This window comes from Corvus hawaiiensis, chromosome 1, assembly GCF_020740725.1.
Source record: "Corvus hawaiiensis isolate bCorHaw1 chromosome 1, bCorHaw1.pri.cur, whole genome shotgun sequence".
NCBI lineage: Eukaryota > Metazoa > Chordata > Aves > Passeriformes > Corvidae > Corvus > Corvus hawaiiensis.
This window is the reverse complement of record NC_063213.1, coordinates 43,951,269-43,975,360: the sequence shown is the minus strand read 5'-3', so window position 1 is coordinate 43,975,360 and position 24,092 is coordinate 43,951,269. Positions and strand designations below refer to the sequence as shown.

Below are 24,092 nucleotides of genomic sequence, written 5' to 3'. Positions count from 1 at the left end.
AAATAAATTTTTTATTTTGCCCTCCTGGTACATGTGTTCAATGACTGGAAAATTACAGGTAGTTAAGGTGCCACTGTGTATAACTGAATACTTGAGGAATGTTTTCATGACAAGGACGAGCTTTCTCATTAAGCTTATCACTTTCTTCGAACCAACTATACTGTCACTACTAGCAAGTAAGTAGAAAAGATGAGCAACACAGACACGTGTGCATTATCCAAGCAGTTTGTTCTCATTGTTCATTAGGGTCTTCCAAATACTGCATTTAATTAATTTACTTTAGGTTAAGTAGTAATTTCTACCTTTAGAGCCTGTTCATTTTATCTCAGCTTCGAGGTGATCTTTTAAATAAGAATATAGGTGCTGAGTCAAACAAAAAATCAGCCTTTTAATTTGCATAATTTCATTCAAAATAACATACTGAAATTTACTGCAGAATCAAAAAAACCACACCCTCCCCCCAGAAAAACCAAACCAAACCAAACCAAAAAACCACAAACAAACAAAAAAGATCCCTAAACCCAAAGCAGTGTAAGAGCCCATGCTTGAGAAAGTAACATAAAGCCATGCTCCATTTCAATATTCTTATGCTGAAGTCAGTGTTTGGTTTATGATTAAAAAAGGATGACAGCGCATTAAACATTTGGCTAATGCTTCTGTCTATAATTGAAAGTTGACTTTTCGTGGTTTTCATTAGTGTCAGAGTGTTCTACACATACTCTGTGAAATGTTCTTTAAGTTGCCCTGTTCAACTTCATTGAGAGAATTAAACAAATTATGACAGGTACAGTTATCATGACACACTTATATAAGGTATAAACTCTAAAAAAAGTACAGAAATACAAAACTCACCTTCCCCTGGCTTGTTCAAAAAACTCTGCAAGGGATCAATGCCTATCTCTTGTTCTTCTGTTTGCAAAGGGTGACTGGTTTCTGACACAGAATGATACATAATGGCAGTAGTAAATTCCAACTGAAGAGTATTTATCTGGAGGAAAAAACCAGAGAAACATTCAGTATTCCTTTAGCTACTTTTAAATCACACAATTCGAGAGCAAAGGTACTTAAAACCTCCTCTTACTTTCCAGGCATATCATCACCATTAGTTGTCTAAAAGCAGAACAACAGTGTTTCCACTTGAATGTTTTAAGTGTTGCAATATTTAGAGTCCAAAAAAATTGTTATACTACCTACAAATACCACACTGCAAGTAGAAGTCCAAGTGTGGCTTTGACAGACTGTAAAACAGAGCAAGAGCCTCTTTTCCTTCCTTTTTCTAGTTTTCCCTACTCATCTTTTAGTCTGATTCCAAGGAGAGCTGATGCTAGTTCTTGGGCATGATGGAGATTATAGAGCAAAACTGAGGAAAGACCATCATCATCACTCTTCTGGACTCAAGACCTCTCATCCCAGAAAATCCTCCTTTTAGCAACTTCTTTTTCAGAAATCGTAGGTCAAGTATGAGATAACAGCGGCAGACATGCAAAAAGAGACTGGGTTAATACTGATTGGCTTGATAAGTAAATTTGGTTTTATCAAGATTTATATTAGCTTTTGTCTTGGTTCTGGCCAGAACAGGGTTTTGCAGTAGCAAGGAGGTGGCATGGCTAGGGCCCAGAGGTTATTCTGTACCATGTCATGTCATTGCCATGGGCAGGGTGAACTGAGTCTCTTCCAGGAAGAAAGGTTTTTTTCTGGTTAAGTAAGTACGGTGGAGGGAGTGGTTGGGTAATGTCAGCTCTGCGATGGAGGGAGTGGTCGGGCATCACCTGTTGTTGGGCTTTCTGCAGTGAGCAAGAACGTTTCTTTTCTTGTACCCTCTATCATTAGTATTGTTGCTGTTACTGGTCATTTTTCTTATCTCATTTTATACTGGAAACTGCTGTTTCCAGTAAATTGTTCTTATCTCAAGCTGTGATCTTTACCTTTACTTAGCCTCCAGTTCTCTCCATCCCACCACAGCGAAGAGGGGGAGGGGGGAGTGAGCAAGCGAGCTGTGCATGGCATGCAATGGTTTCACTGGGAAAACTAAACTGGAGAATACCATTCCTTAAACCATGATAGTTTTCTAGAAAGATGATGTTAAGGATGCATTTTAAGAAACATAATCAACTAGCTGGTGAACATTTATAAAGACATCTTCCAAAAATGAAGGCCAAAAGGGGAGTAATGGCAGAACTGAAACCTTAGGAAGTAGGTGATGCGGATTCATCCTCACAGGCCCCTGAATGACATTCACATCGCTATCAAGCAACTGAACAAGAACTATGTTAGAAGCTCATGTGGGGAGTGCTGGAAGCTACTATTGGCTGCAACAAGTAAGAGGATGCCAATAAAAGGGTGAAAAGCAGACAAGGTTATGATCAGCGCATAAGAAGGAGAAACGACCTTTCCAGTGCATTAATAGTGTAAGAGTACATTTGCCAAGACTGCATTTTAGTCACTGTACAGCAATTTATTAACTTGCAACACAAAAAAACCTAAGCCAGCTAAATAGGTCTGATTTGCCCAAGCACACTAAGTAGCTACCTACGACCACCAGATGAGTTTTAAATATCACTTACCCTAACTGCTTTGTTTACAAGTACCATAACTTTCTAACAGCAAGAAAATTGTATTTAGAAAGAAATCGAAAAAGAAATACAGAAAGAGGTATGCATCTACACTTTCAGGACTGGCATATTAACGAATTTGAAATCACTTCAATTATGCTTTTCCTTTGGTTCCTAGAAGGTATGGTGTTGACCGTGTAGGCTTTATACCTTCAGTTTACTGTCAATAAATGAAAGGGAACTGGGATTCTTAAGACCTTTTTATACTCTACACCTTCTTGATTTTCCTAGTAAGTTATGCGGAAAAAACCCTCCAAGCCCCAAACCCCCTAAATAATAAACAAACCTAGTTGGGCCACTAGTAGGCATTTCCTTGAAACCAGTGCATCCAGACTGTTTTCAAAAGGATGCTCTCTCAGCCATATTCCCTGAGGGTTTTATCCTTTATTTGCCCTGGCACCTGTGTTGCTGTGGTGTTGAAATGGTCACATCATCTCTCACTTCTGTTTAGCTGGAAGAGAACATGTGAAGGTCTTGGGAACAAGGAGCCAGGAACTGAGGGAAGGTAGGACTTACCACTTGAGCAGTGGTACACCTTTATGTCAAATTATTACAATCATACAATTATATGACAAAACACACCACTAAAACACAAAACTGCCTTGAACAACTCTATAATAGGCTCAACAAAATGTGCCATGAATGTATGTACACATCATGTGTTTCCTATGTAATTTTTAAACTATAATGAAAACTGCACGAATGGTATCTTGAAGAAAAATATTTACAAACTTGCTAGCCCCTTAAATAACGTTTGCCTGTAGTCTTATGGCTACAAAATATAGAGAGATGTTTATAAATACCTGATATATTAAATAAATAATAAAAACTTACAATAATTTATTTAAAAAAAGAAAACATAACCCACCATCAACTTTGCAGAAGTAATTTTCTCCTGCTGGTATTTTAGTTGCTGCTCTCATTCCTTTAGCTATATCGCTGTAAATATCTTTCTAATGATCCATTGATTTTGTCTTCACAAAAATTACAAGCTTATTTCAAACTGTGCTGCTTAAGTTTAACTCTTTATTTTTATGGTACTTCAGAGATTGCTACACAATCTGAACAAAGGACAACCCTGAGTGTCTTTCAAACTGAGAACCAGGCACAAAATGACCTTACCAGTCATTGTAGTTTCAGCAGCCACCACTTAGTCAAGACACAGTATGTTTCAGACTTACACTGTCTTACATCCATATATCAAATTAGCCCTAGCAAGTTTGGTCTTCTATATTGTTCTCTTCTGTATCCACCTTCTTTTTTTTTTAAATACTCCCCAAATGCCATACCTTTACAGTCTATAAGAACCATAATTTACTTTACAGACTGTTAGAGCAGTTTTAAACAGCTGAATAGATTTACTTTTGATATCTGCACAGTGATTTAATCAGTTACTTGTGTTTGTTAATGGATACATATGATTAGAGTTAAAAAAAGTATCACTACCTATTAGTCTTCACTCCTTAGTCCAAGCAATTTTCTACACAGTTTTACACTTACGTTCTTTTCTGCTCTTCTAACAAAGAGCAAAGAGAACTATTAAACCAATTATGATTACACTTGGGATCTTACTCTGAGACATATTAATTCTTTACAGGTTTGTGGTTGATTTGTAATGGCCTATAACATATTGTTCATATTAAGTAAGATGCAATTTAAAACCATTCTCAATGTGAAACAATAAAAATGTTATAAAACTCTGAAATTCAATTACTGGATTGCAAGACTTGATACTGGCTAACCCTAACATCTCAGTGAAAGCTCAAAGTGACACTTTAACCTATTTGTTCTTTTTTTTTAAACCTCCAAAGATGAAGTGCTAAAAAACTGAAACACCAGGCGTGCTTCCCACAACTGGGAGTTCAACTATTCAGTAATACACGTGAAAAAATAATTAAGGCTATGTATGAAACATTTATCTAGTCAGGGAAATTAGTAGAAACACTCATGAGCCCAAGGAAAAGGCAGGCATAGAGACTCTGTGTGGCTACTGAACTTAAGTAGTATGGGGAGCCTTTTTGTGCCACCAAGGACAGTGCCCCAGGTTTGCTCCTCGCCGACCAACACACATGGGGTGAATCCTGTCTGCCTTTCAGTGAAGGCAGCTTGTCAGCACATCTGTTCTCAATGGAGACCACAAATCCCTCGAGAGACAGGCTTATGGACTCCAACAAAGAACCATACCAGATATCAGAAGGGCTCTGTGGAGATACCTGCTTATAGCACATCACCCCCTCTCCCATGACCTCCTCTGTATTCCATAAGTGATAGAATACCAACCTGTTTTCATTAGGAAAAACTTAACTGATGTTTACTGACATCTACCTAACTAACAACCCCTTTCTACACAGCAGAGATTAACTACTTGCTGCATTAGATAGTCTGATTTAACATACCCATTCTAACTCAGAGAATTCTCCTTGTTCTCACTGGGTACTTACTCTTAGTACTTGGAAGTTGCCAGCTTCTTTTTTAGATGTGAGAAGGTTTATTCACCCAAGAGTTTACAAATATTTTGCCTTCCCTATTAGCTACTCTAGCACATTATGTGATTTCTACCACCTTTAGCCATAAATCAGTCTTGTATAATCATGCCTTCATTAGCATTGCCATTTTTCCTGTATACAAACCCATGAGTTTGGAATGCTTAAACAAAATTACATTTAAAACATTCAAAACCAAAACCCACTTCTTCTCCAGACTGTCAGGGTCAACAGCCTCAATTCAGCCATACTTCATCTTCCATTATTAAGTCATATCTAGATAGATAGAAATACAAGACAAAGCTAAAAGTCTAAGTGAGATATGTTTCTATAATTAGCTGTACAGCCAGTGAAGCACCCATCACTTTTGGACCAGAGCTGGGTGAAACATGGCAAAAACAAATACACAGAACTGTACAAGGCAGAAGACTAATCTATAATAAGATTATAATAAATGTTCATATAATAAACTGATTATAATCGATGTTCATTAAGAAGATGTAAAATTAAAACAAAACAAAACAAAAATTGTTGCATTCTTTTAGCAGTGAGAGTATTCACTCCCACAAGAGCAACTGGTAAGACTACCCTAATCTCAAAAATGTTGATAAATCAGCATTTCTTAAACAAAACATAGCACAGTTGAACATGAATACTGTACCTTATTTCATGTCATAAAACATTCACTAACGTCTTCACTTGTCACAGATACTGAATAGAAATATTCAGTATTCAAATAAGCAGTTTGTGGATGAAAAGCATTGTTTCAAAAATAGTGACTAAATTATTTCAATTTAAAAAACCTAAAACCCACCCTTAAGCATCACTGTTTATATGGACTTTGAAAAATTATTTACTCAAAGCATGAAACACACCAAAACACATCAAAATTAATGTTTAAGAAGTGAAGAGTATTCATATTGTTTGGGCAAAATTAGAAAGTATAATCGGTCTCAGCAAGGGTATTTTGAAGGTGTAACTGAGTAGGTGAAACAGAATTAGGCAAAGCTTTTATAACACCCATTTCCCCTCCCTTCCCCTTCTCCAGTGGTAAAATGGAAGGAGAGGAACTGCAGGCTTGGGGACGTACTCAAGATGAGGGCTGAAGCACTGCACAGGTTGCAGCACTTGCCCCACTCTTGCTCTCTGACATCCTCTTACCTCTAAACAATCAAGCAACAGAGCAAAATATTTTATGCCTAAAGAAAGCAAAATGAGAACCCACTAGCTCTGAGGACAAAGCTGAACAATGCTGCTAAATCTTGGATATGCTAAAAATAAAAATCTCTTTCCATCAGTACCAGCAAAGCTACCTGAATATGACATTACTGAAAACTACTGAAGCGTACCGAAGTGTTTTAATAATACTTTGCATTCATTCTATTAGACTGTATCAACCACCTTCTCCAAATTATCTTTGGGCCTTTATTTCATGCCATATAGCAAAGTTTACCATTTTAATTATTTAAATTGATGACAAGTAGGGGAAATACTTGTTTAGCTAAGTGATAAATTAGCTGCCCTGTGAAGTCAAATTGATTAAGACGACCTGACTAAAAGCAAGTGTCTGATGTGGTAATGGTCTTATGCATGTTTTGTTAAGTTTGACAGCATCATGTTATGAAGGTTCACAACTCTGCCCCTCATTTGTGGCTTATGAAGTAATCAAGCATGTTAGAACACAGAAGTGAGGATTTTCCAGAATGTGAAAACATTTTAAAGTAGGTTAGAAATTAAATATTAGGAGAATAAACATGCATTGGGTTTATTTAAAGCAGTGAAGCACAGATGTCTTCCAAATAATCTAGAAGCAGTCCCAGATCATGGGTTTTCTTACACTAGCAAAATTAAATTATTCCTCCTAAACCAGGGATTAAAAAAACCAAAAATAAACAGCACGCTAACTAGAGGGTCGAGTAGAAGACAGTCCTGAACATGAACTTTGGCAAATGAGGAAAAGAGGACCATTGATCTATTTCAAGCTGGATATTTTACCAGGATACTCATTAATAGGCATTTTTGAAAAATCTGTTCTTACTGTAATATTCACTGCTTTCTTCTTTGCTCTAGGAGTGATTTTTACTTAGGCCACAGACACCATCTATCTCACAGCACTGTGATCTTCAGCTCTCCATCACTTGAGGCCTTTACTACCATCATCTCCATTTAAATACAGAAAATACTAGTTCCAGTGCCTCCAAGAGAAAAACCGCCAAAAAATGCCACCAAACCCAAACAACCCTCCCACACACACAGAGCAGCTCAAAACCAGCTAAGATTCCTACTCAGCCACTTCCACAGGTTGCCACCACCCACTGAAGAAATATGCCTGGGGAAGAGCACTTACTAAGTCAGAAGAAAAGTGCACAATTTGACAAACTTTGGATAGCATAAAGCAAGTGTTATCTTTTAGAAAATGTATCAGATTATGTATCATTAAAATAGAATGATGCAAACATAAAAAATGGTCTGACATGGTGGAGCAGATTAACATTAACATCAGCTGGGATCCAGAACAAAACAAACAAGATCATGCCACTGATGGACAGGTTAACAGCCAGCGAGTCTGATGGTCATTAAATGCAATTAATTTTGTCCCATTTAATAACATTTCCTGCATTTTAACTTCTGCCTGTCTGATCTCTAATACAAAAACAGAGTTACATTGGACTTTAAATAAGTTAATTAAGTATTAAAATCAATCATGTGAAAGTCTTAATATTTAATATTGTTAGATTGTATATCAAAGTGGTTTTATTATTTATTTACTCCAAACCTTTCCAGAATACTTCATGTGGCAACAGGGAGTCTGTATCACACAAGATAAATGCATTTACAATGCCAAATAAATTATATATAAAAGCATTTGTCTTAATACATGTCATTCAATATTAAATATCACCCATTGGTACCACCCTGAAACCCTAATCCATTTTTACCAACCGCACATTTGTATTATTCAAATGTTGTCTATTAAATAGTTGTCTCGAGAGCCACAGTAAAGGAATACATACCTAAGAACAATTATCATAGGAGCTTTAAAGCACTGTCTACAGTTTTAACCCTACCAACTTTCATGTCTTACCAGTACTTAAACATGCAAAGTATAAATTCAGTAGTGAATTAAAATGTCAAGGATAAGAAACAACACAAATAGCCTGGGACCATGGCAATGTATTCTCTTGGTAATTCACATGATAGTTTAAAAAAAAAAAAAAAAAAAAAAGACAAAAAACTTTTTCTTAAATAAAAACTTAAAATTCTATTGATTTCAAAGACAGGAAATCTTCCACGCATTTGATACAAGCAGGAAACAAGTTCACACACTTGCTGGTTTTCAGTTTTCTTGAGGTTACATGATTCTGCAAGAAAAACTAGTTTGACTAAGGAAGAAAAACTTGAATAATGCAGAGAGGATCAAAATCCTTCCGTCATGTTGACCAGTAAGTTTGATAGCCACAACCCTCCTCTCCCCGTGGTCAACAATTTTTCTCAAGGTGTAATGCTCTGCACAGTGTAACCTGACATTCATGGTTACACAACTTCTCTCTTCTGCACTGAAAATGGTGACAATGAAAAGTATAAAGTGCATCAACCATCTTAAATCCCTGATCCTACAGTTATGTATTCAGTATGGTATCATAAAAAAACCCCAAAGAAGACAAAATAGCCAGCCAAAGCTGGCTAAAAAAATAACCTCAAATCCTACAGCCCTAACACAGAGCTACACCTATTCTTAATGCAAACCTATGTGACAGATCCACAGTGAAGCTCTTAAGAGAACACAACTTTGATCTAACATTGACTGCAAAAAAGAAACACCAGCAAACAAAGAAGATCCAAAGTCAACAGCTAAATGTAGCCCGTGCCCTGAACATTCCTCTACCCACAGAAACTACATTTAGCACCAGATGTGAAAACGTTGTGTTGATGCATTTTCACATTCCTTCCTTTCAACTAAAGTCTCAGAGAAAGGTTCCTCTTAGTCAGAACAGCTGATAAAAATTAGATGTGCAAATCCCCTCCCATTGTCTGACACAGCTAAGGCCTGAGCTGGATTACTATACCCATCTTTATTCAGATAGCACAGGACAAGGACCAGCTGCTGCAGTCCAGAGAGAAGCAAGGAGACCTATTAAGAGCCTAGAAAATATAACCTATGACATAAAACTCAAAGAAACAATGTTTTGCCTTAGTGAAGGTGAAAGAGAAGAAGGAAAAATGGCGTAAGAGTTCAGATCTTTACAACATTCAACTAAAAAGCTACTCCCTTTTCTTAGAGTGATCTAGAGGTGATAAAAACCCTATTCATATTAAAAAGATTCAAACAATTGGAAACTCATTAAATAAATTCTTTGCTTGCTTACTTTAGAACATATTTTATCTACCTCATTACAAAATAGTTAAATATAATTTAAATTAAATCTTTCTTCTTCCAAATATGGTTAGGTTTACTGCTTTTTATGGTATGCTTTTAAGTATTTAAGAGTTTTACTTTCAAGAACACACAGGCCCCGTGCTATGCTACACACTTTATGTTTTAGTAATACATATGTAACTCAAAGGGCCAAAGAACGTCAAGACTGAAAGAAATCATCAAAACAGTGAACTGGAAAAAATGGCAGCTTAGCCTGCAGCCTTACCCAAAATGATAGTAACTAGCTTAGACACTAAAAGTGTATTCAACGAAATAAGTTTCTAGGATATCACAGCTTTAAAGTAGTAAGCAATTAATCTTGGATTCAGCCTTTATTCTTTCACTATTTTTAGAAAACAGTTTCCTACAGGGGTTGACAGAATTTTTATAGAAACACCAGCATGTTCACGCACGCACAGAAGCATTTACATCAAATCTTTCTCTTCTAGTTTTCTCTTCTAGATATGCAGATGCTAAAGCAGCATGGTATCATGCTGAGGTACAAAGAAAGTTGGTGTAAACCTCATTTGCTAAAGAATATGAGAATTTCATATGCACTTTCAAAGGCACAGAGAGAGGCAGAATTTGTTTTGTACCATACAACCAGGTTTCTATATAAAATGAAGAACCATAACCCATGTTCAGCTACGTGATCCAATCCTGATGAGTGAATTCAGATCAGACTTACACAGGAAAACCTGACTCTGATTCTGCTGCAGTGCAATGACTGCAGACTGCAAGGATTTTCCATAACTTCTGCCAATAGAAATGGTGGCTTACTTATGTCTAAAAGTCATACTCAAAGGAAAAAAGGTTCAAAGTAGGGCTACACCTTGTAAAAAAATACGCTGAAGCTTCTTCCCTTGAATGCTCCCTCTCACACCCAAAGGCTCAGTCTATGTAAGGTACAGTATTTCTGTCATGTACTGCCTGCTCACACTGATTCTCTTCAGCCTTGCCCCACCAGCACTAACAAAAACAGGAGCCCCTCTAGAGGCTCAATATTTTTGTACAATGCTTACTCATATCTAGGATGTAGTGAGTTTCAAAGAGCAGTATCCAAATGAAATGAAATAAAATAAAATAAAATACCTCAAGCAAAGGAAACCTCTGAGACTTGGAAACAAGCTATAGATGAAACCTGCTAACTTAGCAGGTAATTGACTGCATGAAGACATTATATCAAGATACCACCTCTGCTATGAGTAACATTTTACTCAGGGTTCTTGTAATAGGAACGTATCACTGTATTCTATGCCACTAAAAGGATGATAAGACAGGTTCTTCTTTTTGCAGAAAGTTAACTTTGCTGCTCAATACATCCTGATGCACCGCCTGTGTTTCTGGTAGTCAGGAACTCTTAGTACTAATTCCTGCCAAGGTTTGCAATATTATAAATGGGAGAAAATGACAATGCAATAATGTTCCTTCTTTAATAATTTGATCTCTTAATACAGTGTTATCTGTTACAACTTATTTTCATCTCTCTTCCTACTCTCATATTTCTCATTAAAATTTTTGAGCAGCTGGATGAAATGTTCTCTGCTTTCCTGTACATGCACATCAAACTCCCAAAGGAATAAGTGGTCTTGCTGAAGTCTTCAGGCACAGAGAAGCCAGGCTGACAAAGCCCCTGTAGCACAATGATTTCTATAATGCACTGCTACTTAGAGGCATTTATTCCTCCTAAAATATTTTCTGGGCAGTCCCTGCTGCTTGCCAGAGCATGTAAAACACAAGCACAGAAGTCCCCAGTGCAAGCAGCATGGTACATCAAGCACTCCGCCTGTACCACCTCAAAACCTGAAATAAATGAAGCTCTTAAACAGCAAGTAGGAAAGCAGTACTTTGCAAGGTTATAGAGGAGCAGAAGTCTGCCTATTAAAAAAATTATTTAATTCTGCAGAACTTTACCATCAATTTCCAGTAACAATAAGAATTCGTAAAATAAATTAATTCAGGAATACAGATAAAATACACTGTTAAAAGGGGGAAATATTAATAAATGTGAGTTGCAATTAAAAGGGCTTCTTGGTTTGGCAGTAAATTTATCGTCATCAACTATTTTCTTTACCCTAAGTCCTGGGTTTATTTTGCTTTAGAAGTGGGTCAGCACATACTACACAGTAAGAAACAAAAGCCTGGTTTTGCAGGACATTCGTGGACAACACGTAAGTAGCAGAACAAGACCTTAGGTCTTGTTGGCTAAGAGATCCACTGCCCTGAGAGTTGTATATGCTCCTCTGCTCTGGGGAATGAGAGCAGAACAGCAGGCAGATTCTTGAAAGCTTTTTGATTTTTATTAGGTAATACAATAGATTGATGCCTCCTAAATAAGTTAGGCTTAGTTGAGTGCTCTAATTCACCAATCACTGTGACATGACTGAATCTCTCAGTGTTCTCTGAATACCAAGTTTTGTTGCATGTAACCAACAAAAAGAACTGGAATTCCCACAAAACAGTAAATAGATTTGATGAATTGTATTGGAACAACAGCTGTCATTATACCTTACAGAAAGCTGACAACACCTTTGAGGCTAAGCCTTTAAGCCCATTTTATTAAAAAAATATAACTGATGTAAACAAGTTATGGTTGGAAACCTCCTTGATTAAATTCTTCTTGGTTTTAGAAAGCCTTTTCAGATAGTTTCCTTGTCTGTGCTACACAGATCAGTATGACTTTTTCAGAATATTTAAGGTAAATATCCTAATATCTGAATGATGAAAGCATTCTGATTCTTCCTGGACAAAATAGCTGCTTTCACAATCTTCTTTACAAATCTTTTTTTTTTCTTTTCCTGTCCTTCTGACCAAATTTATTCGTTTCTTTCTCTCTCAACACATGAAAGACCATTTTGCAAAAAAGGTAGCTTTCTGATTTCTTTTTCCTGGTGTAGACTGTATGATCTCAACCTGGCCATATGCAAAAGCCTAGAAAAAATATTCTTTTTGCTTTTTTGTTGCATTTCTGGTAATAACTGAGATAGAGAAGTGCCCTAGTTGAGGCAGAGAAGTGACCTACCAGTGGCCAGGCTCTGGACCGCTCAGCGCATTAAGAAGAATGGAATCAGAATTTTGAACTGCATCCAGAAGTAAATGGAAAGAAACCAAGCACATAGAATATAGGTGTGATCTGTTCTCACTTTTCTTTCTTACTTAATAGTAAGGCTCGGCATCTTGGGGCACCTAAAATTAGTAGCTGCTTTTGAAATTTTGGTCATGTATTATTCATCTTTTTTGCCTAAAAGGAAGACAGAAGATGGCAGTAGCAGGTGTTCTTAGCTTCCTGATGGAAAAGGAGGAAGAAGTTGACCAAGGGGATAGATCTTTCTTCAAAAGAGGGGTAACAGACAAAGACTGCCTAGCTGAGATGACTATTTTCTGTCAAACACATATCACAATTCCACCTGTTGCCAAGAAGGCTCGAAGGCAGCAGATCCTCTGCCTACTCATCCAAACTCCTGTGATTTGGAAGTTCCTGTTCTTTGCTGGGGAAGAAAAAGGGAAATCCTGTTCTGTTTTAGCAGCCACACTTAGGTGCAAACTACTGAATACAACAAACCCAGATAACTAATATTATTTATTCCCAAGTTTTGGTTTAGAAGTTTTGACAGGATCTTATCAGAAATGAAAGTCAAAACACAAAGATAATTGAAAAGAAATTATTTAGAAAGGCAGAAAATCACTCCTTTGCTAGGCTACCCCAAGTCAGCTTTCTTTCTCTCAAAGAACCCCACATAAGACTCCCTTCACCCATTCAAATAACTGAACACAGTAACAATAAGTAATTTATTTGTAACAAATGTCATCTAGTATATCTATGTGACGTCAGTCTGTTTGAAAGAGTACTTTCTTGCCTCCTTTAAATGCAACACTGACTCTGCATTTAGTGTAGCTTTCTCACTGCACTGATGTCAGGAAGAGCTAATGAAGAAAGAACGCTCACCTTCCAAAGATACATACACAGCCTGCCCTATAAAAGGTAACACAGGTGAAAAACCAGTATTTTAACTAAAACTGTTGGCATTCTCAAAGCCAGAAGGAATGACCATGAGAGATGTGCAGGAAAGAACAGAGATTTTTCACTTTGTTGGGTTGTTTCTTTCATGACTGAAGCATCATTTGACCACCAAGCTCCTCAGTTCACAGAAAAAATGCCTTAGACCTTATCCACACCCTAATTCTACATGTTAAACTTTTAAATCTATTACTTCCTACAAATGGCTACTTTCCTGGATATGTGCCATGCTGTTAAACCTCTACTTCTGATTCATAGTACTAATGATCTTTAAGAGAGCATCTGAAACAACTACACTGATTTTCCTTCCCAAAAATACTAACCTTGGTGTAACAGATGTGTGGATACTTCTTAAACTTTAATACAGCAATTATTTAATTGAAGATCAGTTTCCCAAATAAAAGGCACACACAGTCTGTCATAACCATCCCAGGACTTACTCCTGTATGGCACTTTTGTACAACTTAAAATCAATTTACTCATTTTTATTCTAGTTTATATTTAGATAGTCCATCATGAAAGAGCCCAGAACTTTTACCCTAACCCAGGTCCTCTCTATGCCATATGTATATGCAATCTACTACATCAATCAAAACAACTCACAGTTCAGATGATGTATACACAAATAAATGTACTTTACCTAGAGGTCAAAATGATTTCTGTAAGAGCACAGAATATTCTCTTGTTTTTAGCTACCTCCCACAACCACGAAGTATAAAAATTTAACAAGCTGCAAAATAACAAACTGAGCACCATACATCGAGTTTCTTTAGTGTCACCCTAGGAATGCTATAATTATAATCAAGAATACACTTCACTTTTAACTCTGTTTTTACTGTATCTTTCTACCTTGTGGCCTGTGGTGGCCTATGCCAGTTTTATAAAAAATACGGTTAGGGGGGAGGAAAGGGTAAAAAAACCAGAAACCAACCCAACTTAAAAAAAATCAATTCTGCTACTCTGAGATCATATGTGCAGGAACTGAGGTGTGGATCTTGGCTTTATAAGATAGCGCTTATATGTTTTGCCCTTACTCCTGTCTCAGTTTTTGCAACGACATAATACTGTCTGGGGTGATCACCATGACAGTGGATAAATTAGGATTTCACTACCATTAAGTATGAATTGTTTCTTAACAAGGCTACGAATCAATGTAGCTCTTACTTGACAGAACTGAAAGACTTTCAAACCTGCACCTTCAACACATTAAGTACAATAGGTAGGATTTAAAAAAAACATTTTAGAAATGCTAAAACATAAGATAGGCTGTAATGTATACATATCACTTCATTAGTTACATGAAGAGAAAGCTGCCACACAAATGCACTGCAGAAGGCAGAAATATTTGTCTAAACAGGGTAGGAAAAAAGCATTGTTGAAATGCTAATGATCCAATTTTATGGTTATTTCTTTTTTAACTGGACAGCAGCCTTCTTTCTTTCATAGACATTGAACAATATCACATACAATGAGCATAGAAGTTTTTTTAAAAAGCCCTATGATTTTTTCTTTGTTCAAATTTGACCAAAAGAAAATAAACCTATAATGGCAGAAATAAAAAAGGAATGGACATATTATATACATGACAATTCAATTAAATGACTGTCTAATACAAGCACGTGGAAAATAGTTTCTGAAAGTGTCACGAGAAAGTGCAGAGGCTGAATCCTGGCTACTCTAAAATTCCTGTTCATTTTATCAACTTGAATAGCCAGGCTCAGTACTCTAATGCACATGTGCAAGGCCCACAGCTCTAGAGTCAAGAGGATCCCTTACCTTGAAACTTTTTAATTTTGTTTGCTCATCTGAGTCCACTATGTAACTATTTTAGGAACCTTTCTGTATTTCAGTATTATGCACATTTCTGCTAGAGATTTGGGAATGTAATTTAAATATACTGTATGTTACTGTGACTCGTAGATATTCAATTAGTAAAGGAGACGTCTGCACTTGTCCACCTCACATTAATCTCTGGAAAATAATTAATACATACCAGATGCTGTGTAATGACTTACTGAAATATGCAAATAAAAATATTCAAAGGGCCTTCACTGATTTTATGACAATGAAATCCATAGCTGTGATATTCCAAACAACCCTAATTCTTATTTTCTTAAGTGTATTCATGTACAATGAAACAGAAATGCAAAATCTTAGCTTTCTCTACAAGAAAACAGGATTTGAGTTGGAAGTCTAAATGTCAGCCCTAAACATTATAAAATTATACTGAATAAGGAGGAAACAGGGCTGATAGTGCATATAAATATGACAGTGTATTAGGCTGCATTTAATTACCAGTTCAAACAACAACCTGATCTAACCTTTGACAAGTAAAATAAATGTTCTGAATAATTTAACCAAAGCAAACATTTGCTGTTAAATGCTGGCTAATTATAGTAAGAGTTGTACTGAGAGGGGGAAAAAACCCAAAAGAGATGATAATTTATACACTTCTCCTGCAATTGCTACAGCTATTCCTTAAAACCCTTGAATTTTTTTTCCATGTGGGATAGCTAATAACTATCTACTCCTGGAAAAAAAAATCTGCCTGTATATAAAGAAAGTAGCACCATAGGAAAATAAGAAATACTCAAAATACAGAAACTAAAGTAACATTAGTTTCAAGAATATCCATCTTTTCTGTGGATGGCTTTCTGATGGGAAAGGTCTGTGTTTGAAATGTTCCGTACCACAATGAAAGATAAGAAAGGGTAGAATAATGATTAAGTCTTTTTCTAAGTGTCAGTGAAAAATCACACAAGAGCCTCATTATAGGATATGGGAGCACAGTTCAGTCATGTCCACTCACTTCTGAGAAGAGTAATAAAGAAATCTAAATTCTTTCTTTACATAAATATGAGATCAGCAGTTAAATGAGATAAATAAACCAGCGAGATTCTTTAAAAACAACCCCACCCAAAGTATGTAATGATGAAATAATTCCACCACTGTAACTTTTTCAGATATATTATCCATGTGAAATACTGAGCTTGTTTGAAAAAAACCCTAAATATCACAGAAAAAACAAGCATTTAAATTCAGCTTGCTTTGAATATCAGAGCATCAAAACCCATGAAATTGAAACCAATAGGAAAAAAAGGTGGTCTTTTTCCTGTAGCATGCATGCTTTCCAGTTGTAGGCTATTTATTAAGAGATTAATGGCTTTTGCTATCTTTGGGCCAAGAGTTTCACTTTTTTATGTGATCAGAAGTTATCAGCAGCATCAGCTATCTCCATGCACAATAACTATAATTCAGAAGAATCAGGAGACCATGAAAATTTCACATACAAGAAATGTATAGTAAACGAAAGAAGCCTATAAATCCCTAATCTTGAATATATATTAATATTTGAAGGCTTTATATAATCTGCAAAGTAAAAAGTGAAAACCATTAAAAATATTAAAACTGACTCTAAGTATGTTCCTCTCTTTTCCCAAAAGTAATTTGTGTGCAGATAAGTTCTGGCCACCAGTTTCTAAAAGAAACGTATTATTTTTAAGTTACCTTTTATATTTTCATAAATATTTAAACTCTCCTTGAAATTTTAAATATGTTTATAGAGACACAGATGCCAACATTCTTAGCCTCTTACAATGAAAAAGTTTGAATTAAACTGTTCCTTGCACACTGTAAGAGAAACAATTTTTAAAAGAAACAAATAATAAATTCACCAAAAAACTTACCACAAATTCTTCACTTGATAATGAGTCAGGTGGAGTAATGAAATTGAAGTGGATTTTCTAGCTTATAGCGTAAAATGAGTATTGGATATTTGAGTTTGGAGGTCATTACTATTCTTGCTCCATAGCTCAGGACAAAGTCCTTAAGCAAACAAAGTTGTTAAGATCTTGAAAAGATCCATGCCTGACACTGAAGAAATCCAAGTACAGAAATAATTTTACACTGTGTCCACTGCTTCATGTCAAATGGACAGTGATATGCACTGTTTTCTCTTAAGCTGAGGCATCCATGAAAACATCCTCAGCAGTATTTGGACAGGACAAAAGGAAATCTGAGGCAGTCATTGGTAAATGCAATGAATCAACTCTTCCCTGCTATTATACTGCACATAAAACTTTGGCATTTAGGCATAAAACTGGAACAGACCTTCTCTAGAGTTGTTATATTTGTGTTCTGCACTTGAAATGTTACCAGGCCAGTAAGGTAAATTTCACTAATAGGAGATATCTTTACCTTTTTGTGAATTAAAAGGTAGCAAGAAATAAAAGTAGCCGCTCAACAGTAAAATTTTGTCTTCTCCAAAATACTTATATTTTAGATAAAAAATGAAATCAACAAAACCATCCAGATCACAGGTCATGAGGGCTGACGGGAAGAGACAAATACAATAATTTATATTTAAGTAATTAAATCTGGTAAAAAACACCAATAGAGATGCTAGTGTACCAAAATGCTGATAGTTTAAAAAACCCAACAAAACTCTCTCTGACATAGCTGCAAGGTATATGCACTGCTACCGAATATCCTTTTAGGTTTGGTCTGACATAGCAGGTGGTGCACCCGGAAGGGTGATTATAACCAAATAATTTAGTTACATATGTACAGGTACTTCGGCATAAACCCACTAATACCTTTACCCAGTATGGCCCACCTGGAGGACAATTTATCCAAGTCCAAAAGATATCTCCAACCAGACTATTAAAGGAGAAGAGGAATTTCTTGATACTGAAACTAGTCAAGCCTCTCCCCTGACTTTATGCACCAAATTTTAACACTGAAAACTACAAGAAATAAAGACCGAATTAGTCCTTCAGAGTCGTACTTTTGGGCAATAGGTTACATAAAAATCAGATATAGCAATAAAATAAAAAGTGGAACGGACTTCTGACCAACAGAAGTCATAGCAGAGCTGTGACTGTGGGGTTCTTCTTGAACTAATCCAGCATTTCACCCTGGTAGTCTAAGTAACAATTAATTTAGTCTGTACTGGAAGTTTCCTGCATATTTTAGTTTGCATGTACTTGTAAGGTCTTCCTAAAGAGAATTCACTTTTGTGTAGAATGGCTTTATGATGTGGATTAGCTTCCACAAGGGATCTAAATTGACAATAATGAATTCATTTTATATAGTAGGCTAGACTTAAATGAGAAGTGAAAGGCCAGTGCCAACAGAGTTCAGTGATCAGCCACTGTTGTTCTCTCTATAATTCACTGGTTGAGTTTAATAATTACAGCACTGCCTTGATAATCTGTAGCTGCAGCATACTGGAAGAAGAGGAAGAGAAAATGCTTCTTGTCTTAATAGGAGAATTGATTTTTTTTAATCTAAATGCAGACCCACATAAACTGCAAATGGAGTATTTATAACGAACATCTAAGAACACTGGCACTGGTTTAAACTAAAATTAATTTATATCACTCAAATCCGGAAAAACATAATTTCAAGCCTTGATCTTATTAGGATACTTAATGTAATCTTATTAGGATGTGAGCTTCTATATATCAAAGTGTTTTATATATTGCAAATATATTTTAAAGAGCTCCAATAAACATTACCAAACAATTCACTACTAGTTTCACAAGGGCAGATTATTGGATCTGCAGCTAATACAGCAGGAGAGGCAATGCCTTCACACAGGCGATACTGCTGCTATACAGAACCGGCTGTCACACAAGTGCTAAGTAAGTTTCCAGGACTTTCTCCTCCCTTAACTGCCTGAGATTTAGCACTGAGCAGCACGCTTTCCAAAAGGACAGAGTACCTACAGCTTCAGCGGAAGCAAATGGGGATCATAGATGCTTAAAATTTCAGAAAATCAGGCCTGGTGCCATATACAAGGAAAATGCTGCCAGAAATGTCACTCACAGAATCCATGGTGAATCCATGCCTGCCACTCCACAGGGATTCATATATGCTTAATGATGGCTAGCAAGTACAGAGAGCAGACCTAGCTAAGGAAAAACAACAGAAAACCAGGCAGCAGGCAAGTGATGAGCACTCTGTCTGCACTTGTATCCCCACTGGCAAAGTAAAAGTAAAATGGTTAAGAAACCGGTAAGGCTGACGCCAAAATCTAAAATGTTTCTAAGGACTGTAGCAGACCTCAAAAGAGAGTTTTTAATTTCATTTGAAACAGTTTCAATACTTCAACATTAATGTATGCACATATATATTAATGAAGCAGACATGTTAATCCCCTTGATGTCGATGTCTGTGAAGCATCTTAGCTCTTACTTCCTTCACCATCAGTCGTGTGTAAGTAACATACTGTGGCAACATATGAATAGTTCATAGCTCCAGCAACAAATGAATGAATGAACAGTGACCTAAACACAAGCAGCCATTAAGGTTTCTGTTTCTTTACCCATCAGCTATTGCATATACTCCCGGCAAACAAGTGTGTTTTTCTGACATGCACACTTGTCTGTTAATAAGTTAAAGAAGTATTTCAGTCAAGAATATATCTTTATGTTTTTTCCCTACACGCTTCGTTTCTTGCTACATGCATTGGAGTTTTACTCTATTGGAGATGCTGATGACAAGCCAAAGAAATGGAGGTGATGCTGCCAGGGATTAAGGTAAAGGATGTTACCGTACTCTGCAGAAGCACAAAGGATCTGCTGTTGCTTCTCTGCACTTGGAAAGCTTATGCACAAGCACCAAGAGAGCTTCCAGTTAGCACTCCTGTTTGATTTTAGTATGCAGTTATACATCCCTTGCAAGACTTTAATGTACTATAACAAACTATGAGGCAACATAAAAAGAAAGAAAAAAATGCTAACATTCTAAATGGCATCAAGCATGAAATAACTGCAGAGTGCTGGGCTTTTTTTTTTCCTTTTTTTTTTTTTTTTTCTTTTTCCTGAAGGGTGTGCGTTGTTATTGAGTTTGATTGGGTTTTTTTTCTTGGGGTTTTTTTCTTGTTTGACTTGGATTTTTTTATGCTTTATATGAGAAGAAGAGAAGAGCAAAAACCCCACACAAAGAGCCATACCTGTTCTTTTTCAAAGGTTCAGTCCAAAATAATTCTAGTAATAAACTAGTGCACATTATCAATACAGTGGGTTCAGACACAAATTACACTATATTTAACACCAATGAAACTAAAGTCCACCTGCAGAATCTTCAGCAGGAATCAACAAACACCGGCCTTTAAGGGATCAGCAGATACAAATGTAAGTGAAAGTAGTTCACAAAAATACTTTCCCAATTTTAAACAGAATGACTGACACAAACTTACCTATCAATGAAAACTCCACAGAAATCCCTTTTTCAAATCTTTTATCTCAGTTTAAAAACTGCATCTATTTTTCCTGTTATCTACAATATATGGTTCAAAATGCTCAGCCCCTGCAAGTCTTGTAAAAAATAATCTCTGCAAAAATGAGCTCAATGAACTAAGACAACCCAGGCCAAAGAAAGGAAACAGATCCTGCGAGCTGTTAGTTCATTGAAGGAGCACTATACCAATGCATTTATCTTTGTAGAAAGTAGAGAAAAACAGAAGGAACGCTATCTGCTTGTGATAAACAGATTTTTGTTTTCTTTTCTATATTAAGCTTTTTATAAACAAGAGCAGAGTTTTATTTTGTTCCTCTTAATCAAATAATTAACGTGGATAGTTGGTCAAAGGAACTAAAAGTCTGCTAGAGTGCAAAGTGGATGATTGGCTCCTTTATTCTTGAAGGTTGCATCATGCTGCCTTCTAATTTTTAAAGCCAAAATTTGTAGATAACATGTATTCAATAATTAATGTTTAAAACTTTAATAAATCCTTTACATTCCATAAACAGCGTGTGTGTATGTGAGTGCTACAGAAATGACCAATCTTTACCACTCAATACTGAGATTAGCTCTGCCCCTTCCAGCATCAGCCCTGAACTATATATCAAGTATGTAATTTCTTTTTTAAAACCATGACACTGCTTCTCTCCAGTTCTCTCACTACATTCTTAGGCATGACTTTTCAAACTTTTTCTTCCTCCCATTCTTTAAGTAGTCAGAAATATGCACACATGTGGGTATGAGGTGTGCTAATGCAACATATATATTACTGTATAGGTAAAATACTACCTTTGCTGGATAAATGATGCTACTCCTTTTACTACAAGATAATTTCAATATAAGGGACTACAAGAAAAGAAGAGGCTGCAAGATCTTATCTGTCAGAATGCAAAATAATGTTTTTCACAAATGAAGAAAATAATTATCAGAAAGCACTTGTTATGAACAATAATTTCATTCTTCTGAACTCAAACCCTACAGCATTCAGCTGAATGGAAAGTAAAATGGCTGCCAAAAAAGCAATATGGGTGAAAACAGAATTTGTTCTCACTGTCAGAGGCAAATGTATACAAAATGGTAAAATGAAAACTTAATGAAATTTTAAAATGTCGGTGACACAGATCTGTCTGAGATGAAGGCTATGAATGGGCAAAGAAAAGGTTAGCTGATCAGACTGACACGACCAGAACAATTTGGAAACTGCGGATTCTGCAGGTCCCTACTGCTACTTTACCCAAAGCACATGGAGGGATTATATTTATGTAGGAAGAGGAAGCAATTTTGTGAAGTTGTGGAAAGAGAGTGAGTTAATCTAAAGTCATAATGGGTGGTGGACTTCTCCACTGTAACACCCCCCCAGATATACAAGAGTTGCTCTGCAGCATCATTTTCTGGATGCTTGGAATCAGATTATCAATTTTGCCGCAGATTTACAAGGCATTACGTTAGCCTTAGACTCCCTCCCTCTCCTCTCATTTCCCTGTCCTCCCCAGGTACTAATTTCACCTTTATTGTCAAAAAATTATTAAGATTACAAATAAAAAATAATGTAACTGAGATTATAGGAAAGCCACCAAATCAAATTTTAACTTTCATGAATGATCCATTTTGGCTTCTCATTTTAGGACTTCCTTGTGTGTATTCATATATTTATTTTCAACCAGAGGTAAGAGGTTGCATGGACACTGACAGACCATTGAAAGAGAAGAGGTTCTTTCATGATAAGCCAACATAGCCCTAGGCCAATTTTGGACATTATTTGGCAAGCATTACTGTATTAGGAAAGCAATTTTTCAAGATTCACATGCACAAAGTGCAGTGTGTATTATACAGCTATTAAAAAGTAGCATTAACATAAGACTGAATATATCTTGTCCATGTAATTATCTAGTCAATTCAATATGCCCACAGAACATTTACAGACCACTAAAAATATAAAAACTCAAGTAAGAAAAATCTCTACTGTATGACTGTCTTAGGTAGGTTACGCTCCCCCTTCTCTCTTGAAACCACATCCAGTAATATTATTCAAAAACATAACTAACCAAGCTTGGGACTCCTACATTCATATCTACAAAAATTATGGAAAAGCAATGAGAAATTTCATGGACACTATACATACTTATTAATATGATCTGTTTTATTAGGTCCCAGTGAAAACATCTTATTAGTTCAACAATTAAATGATTCAGAAACCATCCACACTATCTTTGCCTTTTAACAGTTCCAATCAGTAGCAGATCTAGGTGTAATCAACAGCAGCAGGGGGCTTTAGGAAGCAAAACAAAACAAAAACAGTAGGGATCTTTACTAGTTTACAGTAATTTGTACAAGGAGATGTTATATGTTACTGCAAGTTAGCCCAAGATATGGAAAAGCTACAGGAAAATTCCCTATTATCTACAACCACTACTTCAATATAGCAACATCAATATAATAAGTTTTTTTTTTTTAATTGAGTATTTAAAGTTTACTGAATTACCTTTCTGAGCTAGAACTTCTTTATATCTTTTTTGCCCCTTCCATTTTACATTTTCTGTAACAAGATCAATATTTGGGTTACCGTGGATTCAGAATCCATGGATGACACCCCTTAAATTTGTGAGTGGGCTGCACGAGTGATATAAAGTCCCTCTTCTGTAGGAGTTGAGCACATGGTCTAAACAGCACTTTTAGCCCCTGCTATGCATGGTAGCGAAACTATATTTCCCATATGTTAGTGCTGACAGGCTGACTGATATAAATTCAACTCAAAGAAACTTACATACAAGTTATTTTTATGCTTTTTAATCCTTTTCCTCTATTAACAGTGTCCCAGATATAAGAGAGGAATACATTAAAGAGAAATTGATAAGTGGTGCAATAATTTATGCACCCTTTGAGTGCTAGGACATCTGCATAAAACGAGGCCATCGCCTTTTTGATGTCAAGGATCTTGGGATAGTTCCAAATTGTAAGTATTTAAATCCTAAGCTCTTAAATTCCCATTGATTTTATCACAAGCGTGAAGAGATAAGCATGCATCTATCTTTTTGAATCTGCCCTTGTTAACATCTCTGAAAAAAATGTATCTAGCCACAGCCCTGCAGCACTCCTAAAGGACAAACAGTGAACATCTTACAGTGAAAGCCCATGTTGCCACATCTGTAACATTCCTCCTAATTCAAAGCAAGTTTGCATAAAAAAAGCAGTTGTACTTTTGGACTGAGGCACAGGCAGAGACACAGAGATGACACACTCTCACCACCCCATCTCCTCTGCAGAAACACAGTTCTGATACTCCCTTTGTGCCCCCTCCATTAGTGTTAACATAT

General features: G+C 36.2%; 1 protein-coding gene across 9 annotated transcripts in view; it reads right to left on the bottom strand.

The window, feature by feature from the left end:
* TBC1D5 (TBC1 domain family member 5) overlaps window positions 1-24,092 on the bottom strand; it is a 317,984-nt gene that overhangs the window by 185,325 nt on the left and 108,567 nt on the right. For 7 of the 9 annotated variants that reach the window (XM_048302259.1, XM_048302268.1, XM_048302249.1 and 4 more), the window contains one exon: window positions 853-988. In XM_048302259.1, coding sequence (XP_048158216.1) covers window positions 853-952 — 100 coding nt within the window. In that variant the 5' untranslated portion in view covers window positions 953-988. Of the gene's footprint in view, window positions 1-852; window positions 989-1,200; window positions 1,206-5,301; window positions 5,372-24,092 lie in introns of those variants that run through there. The other 2 variants (XM_048302273.1, XM_048302282.1) reach the window with 2 other exon arrangements.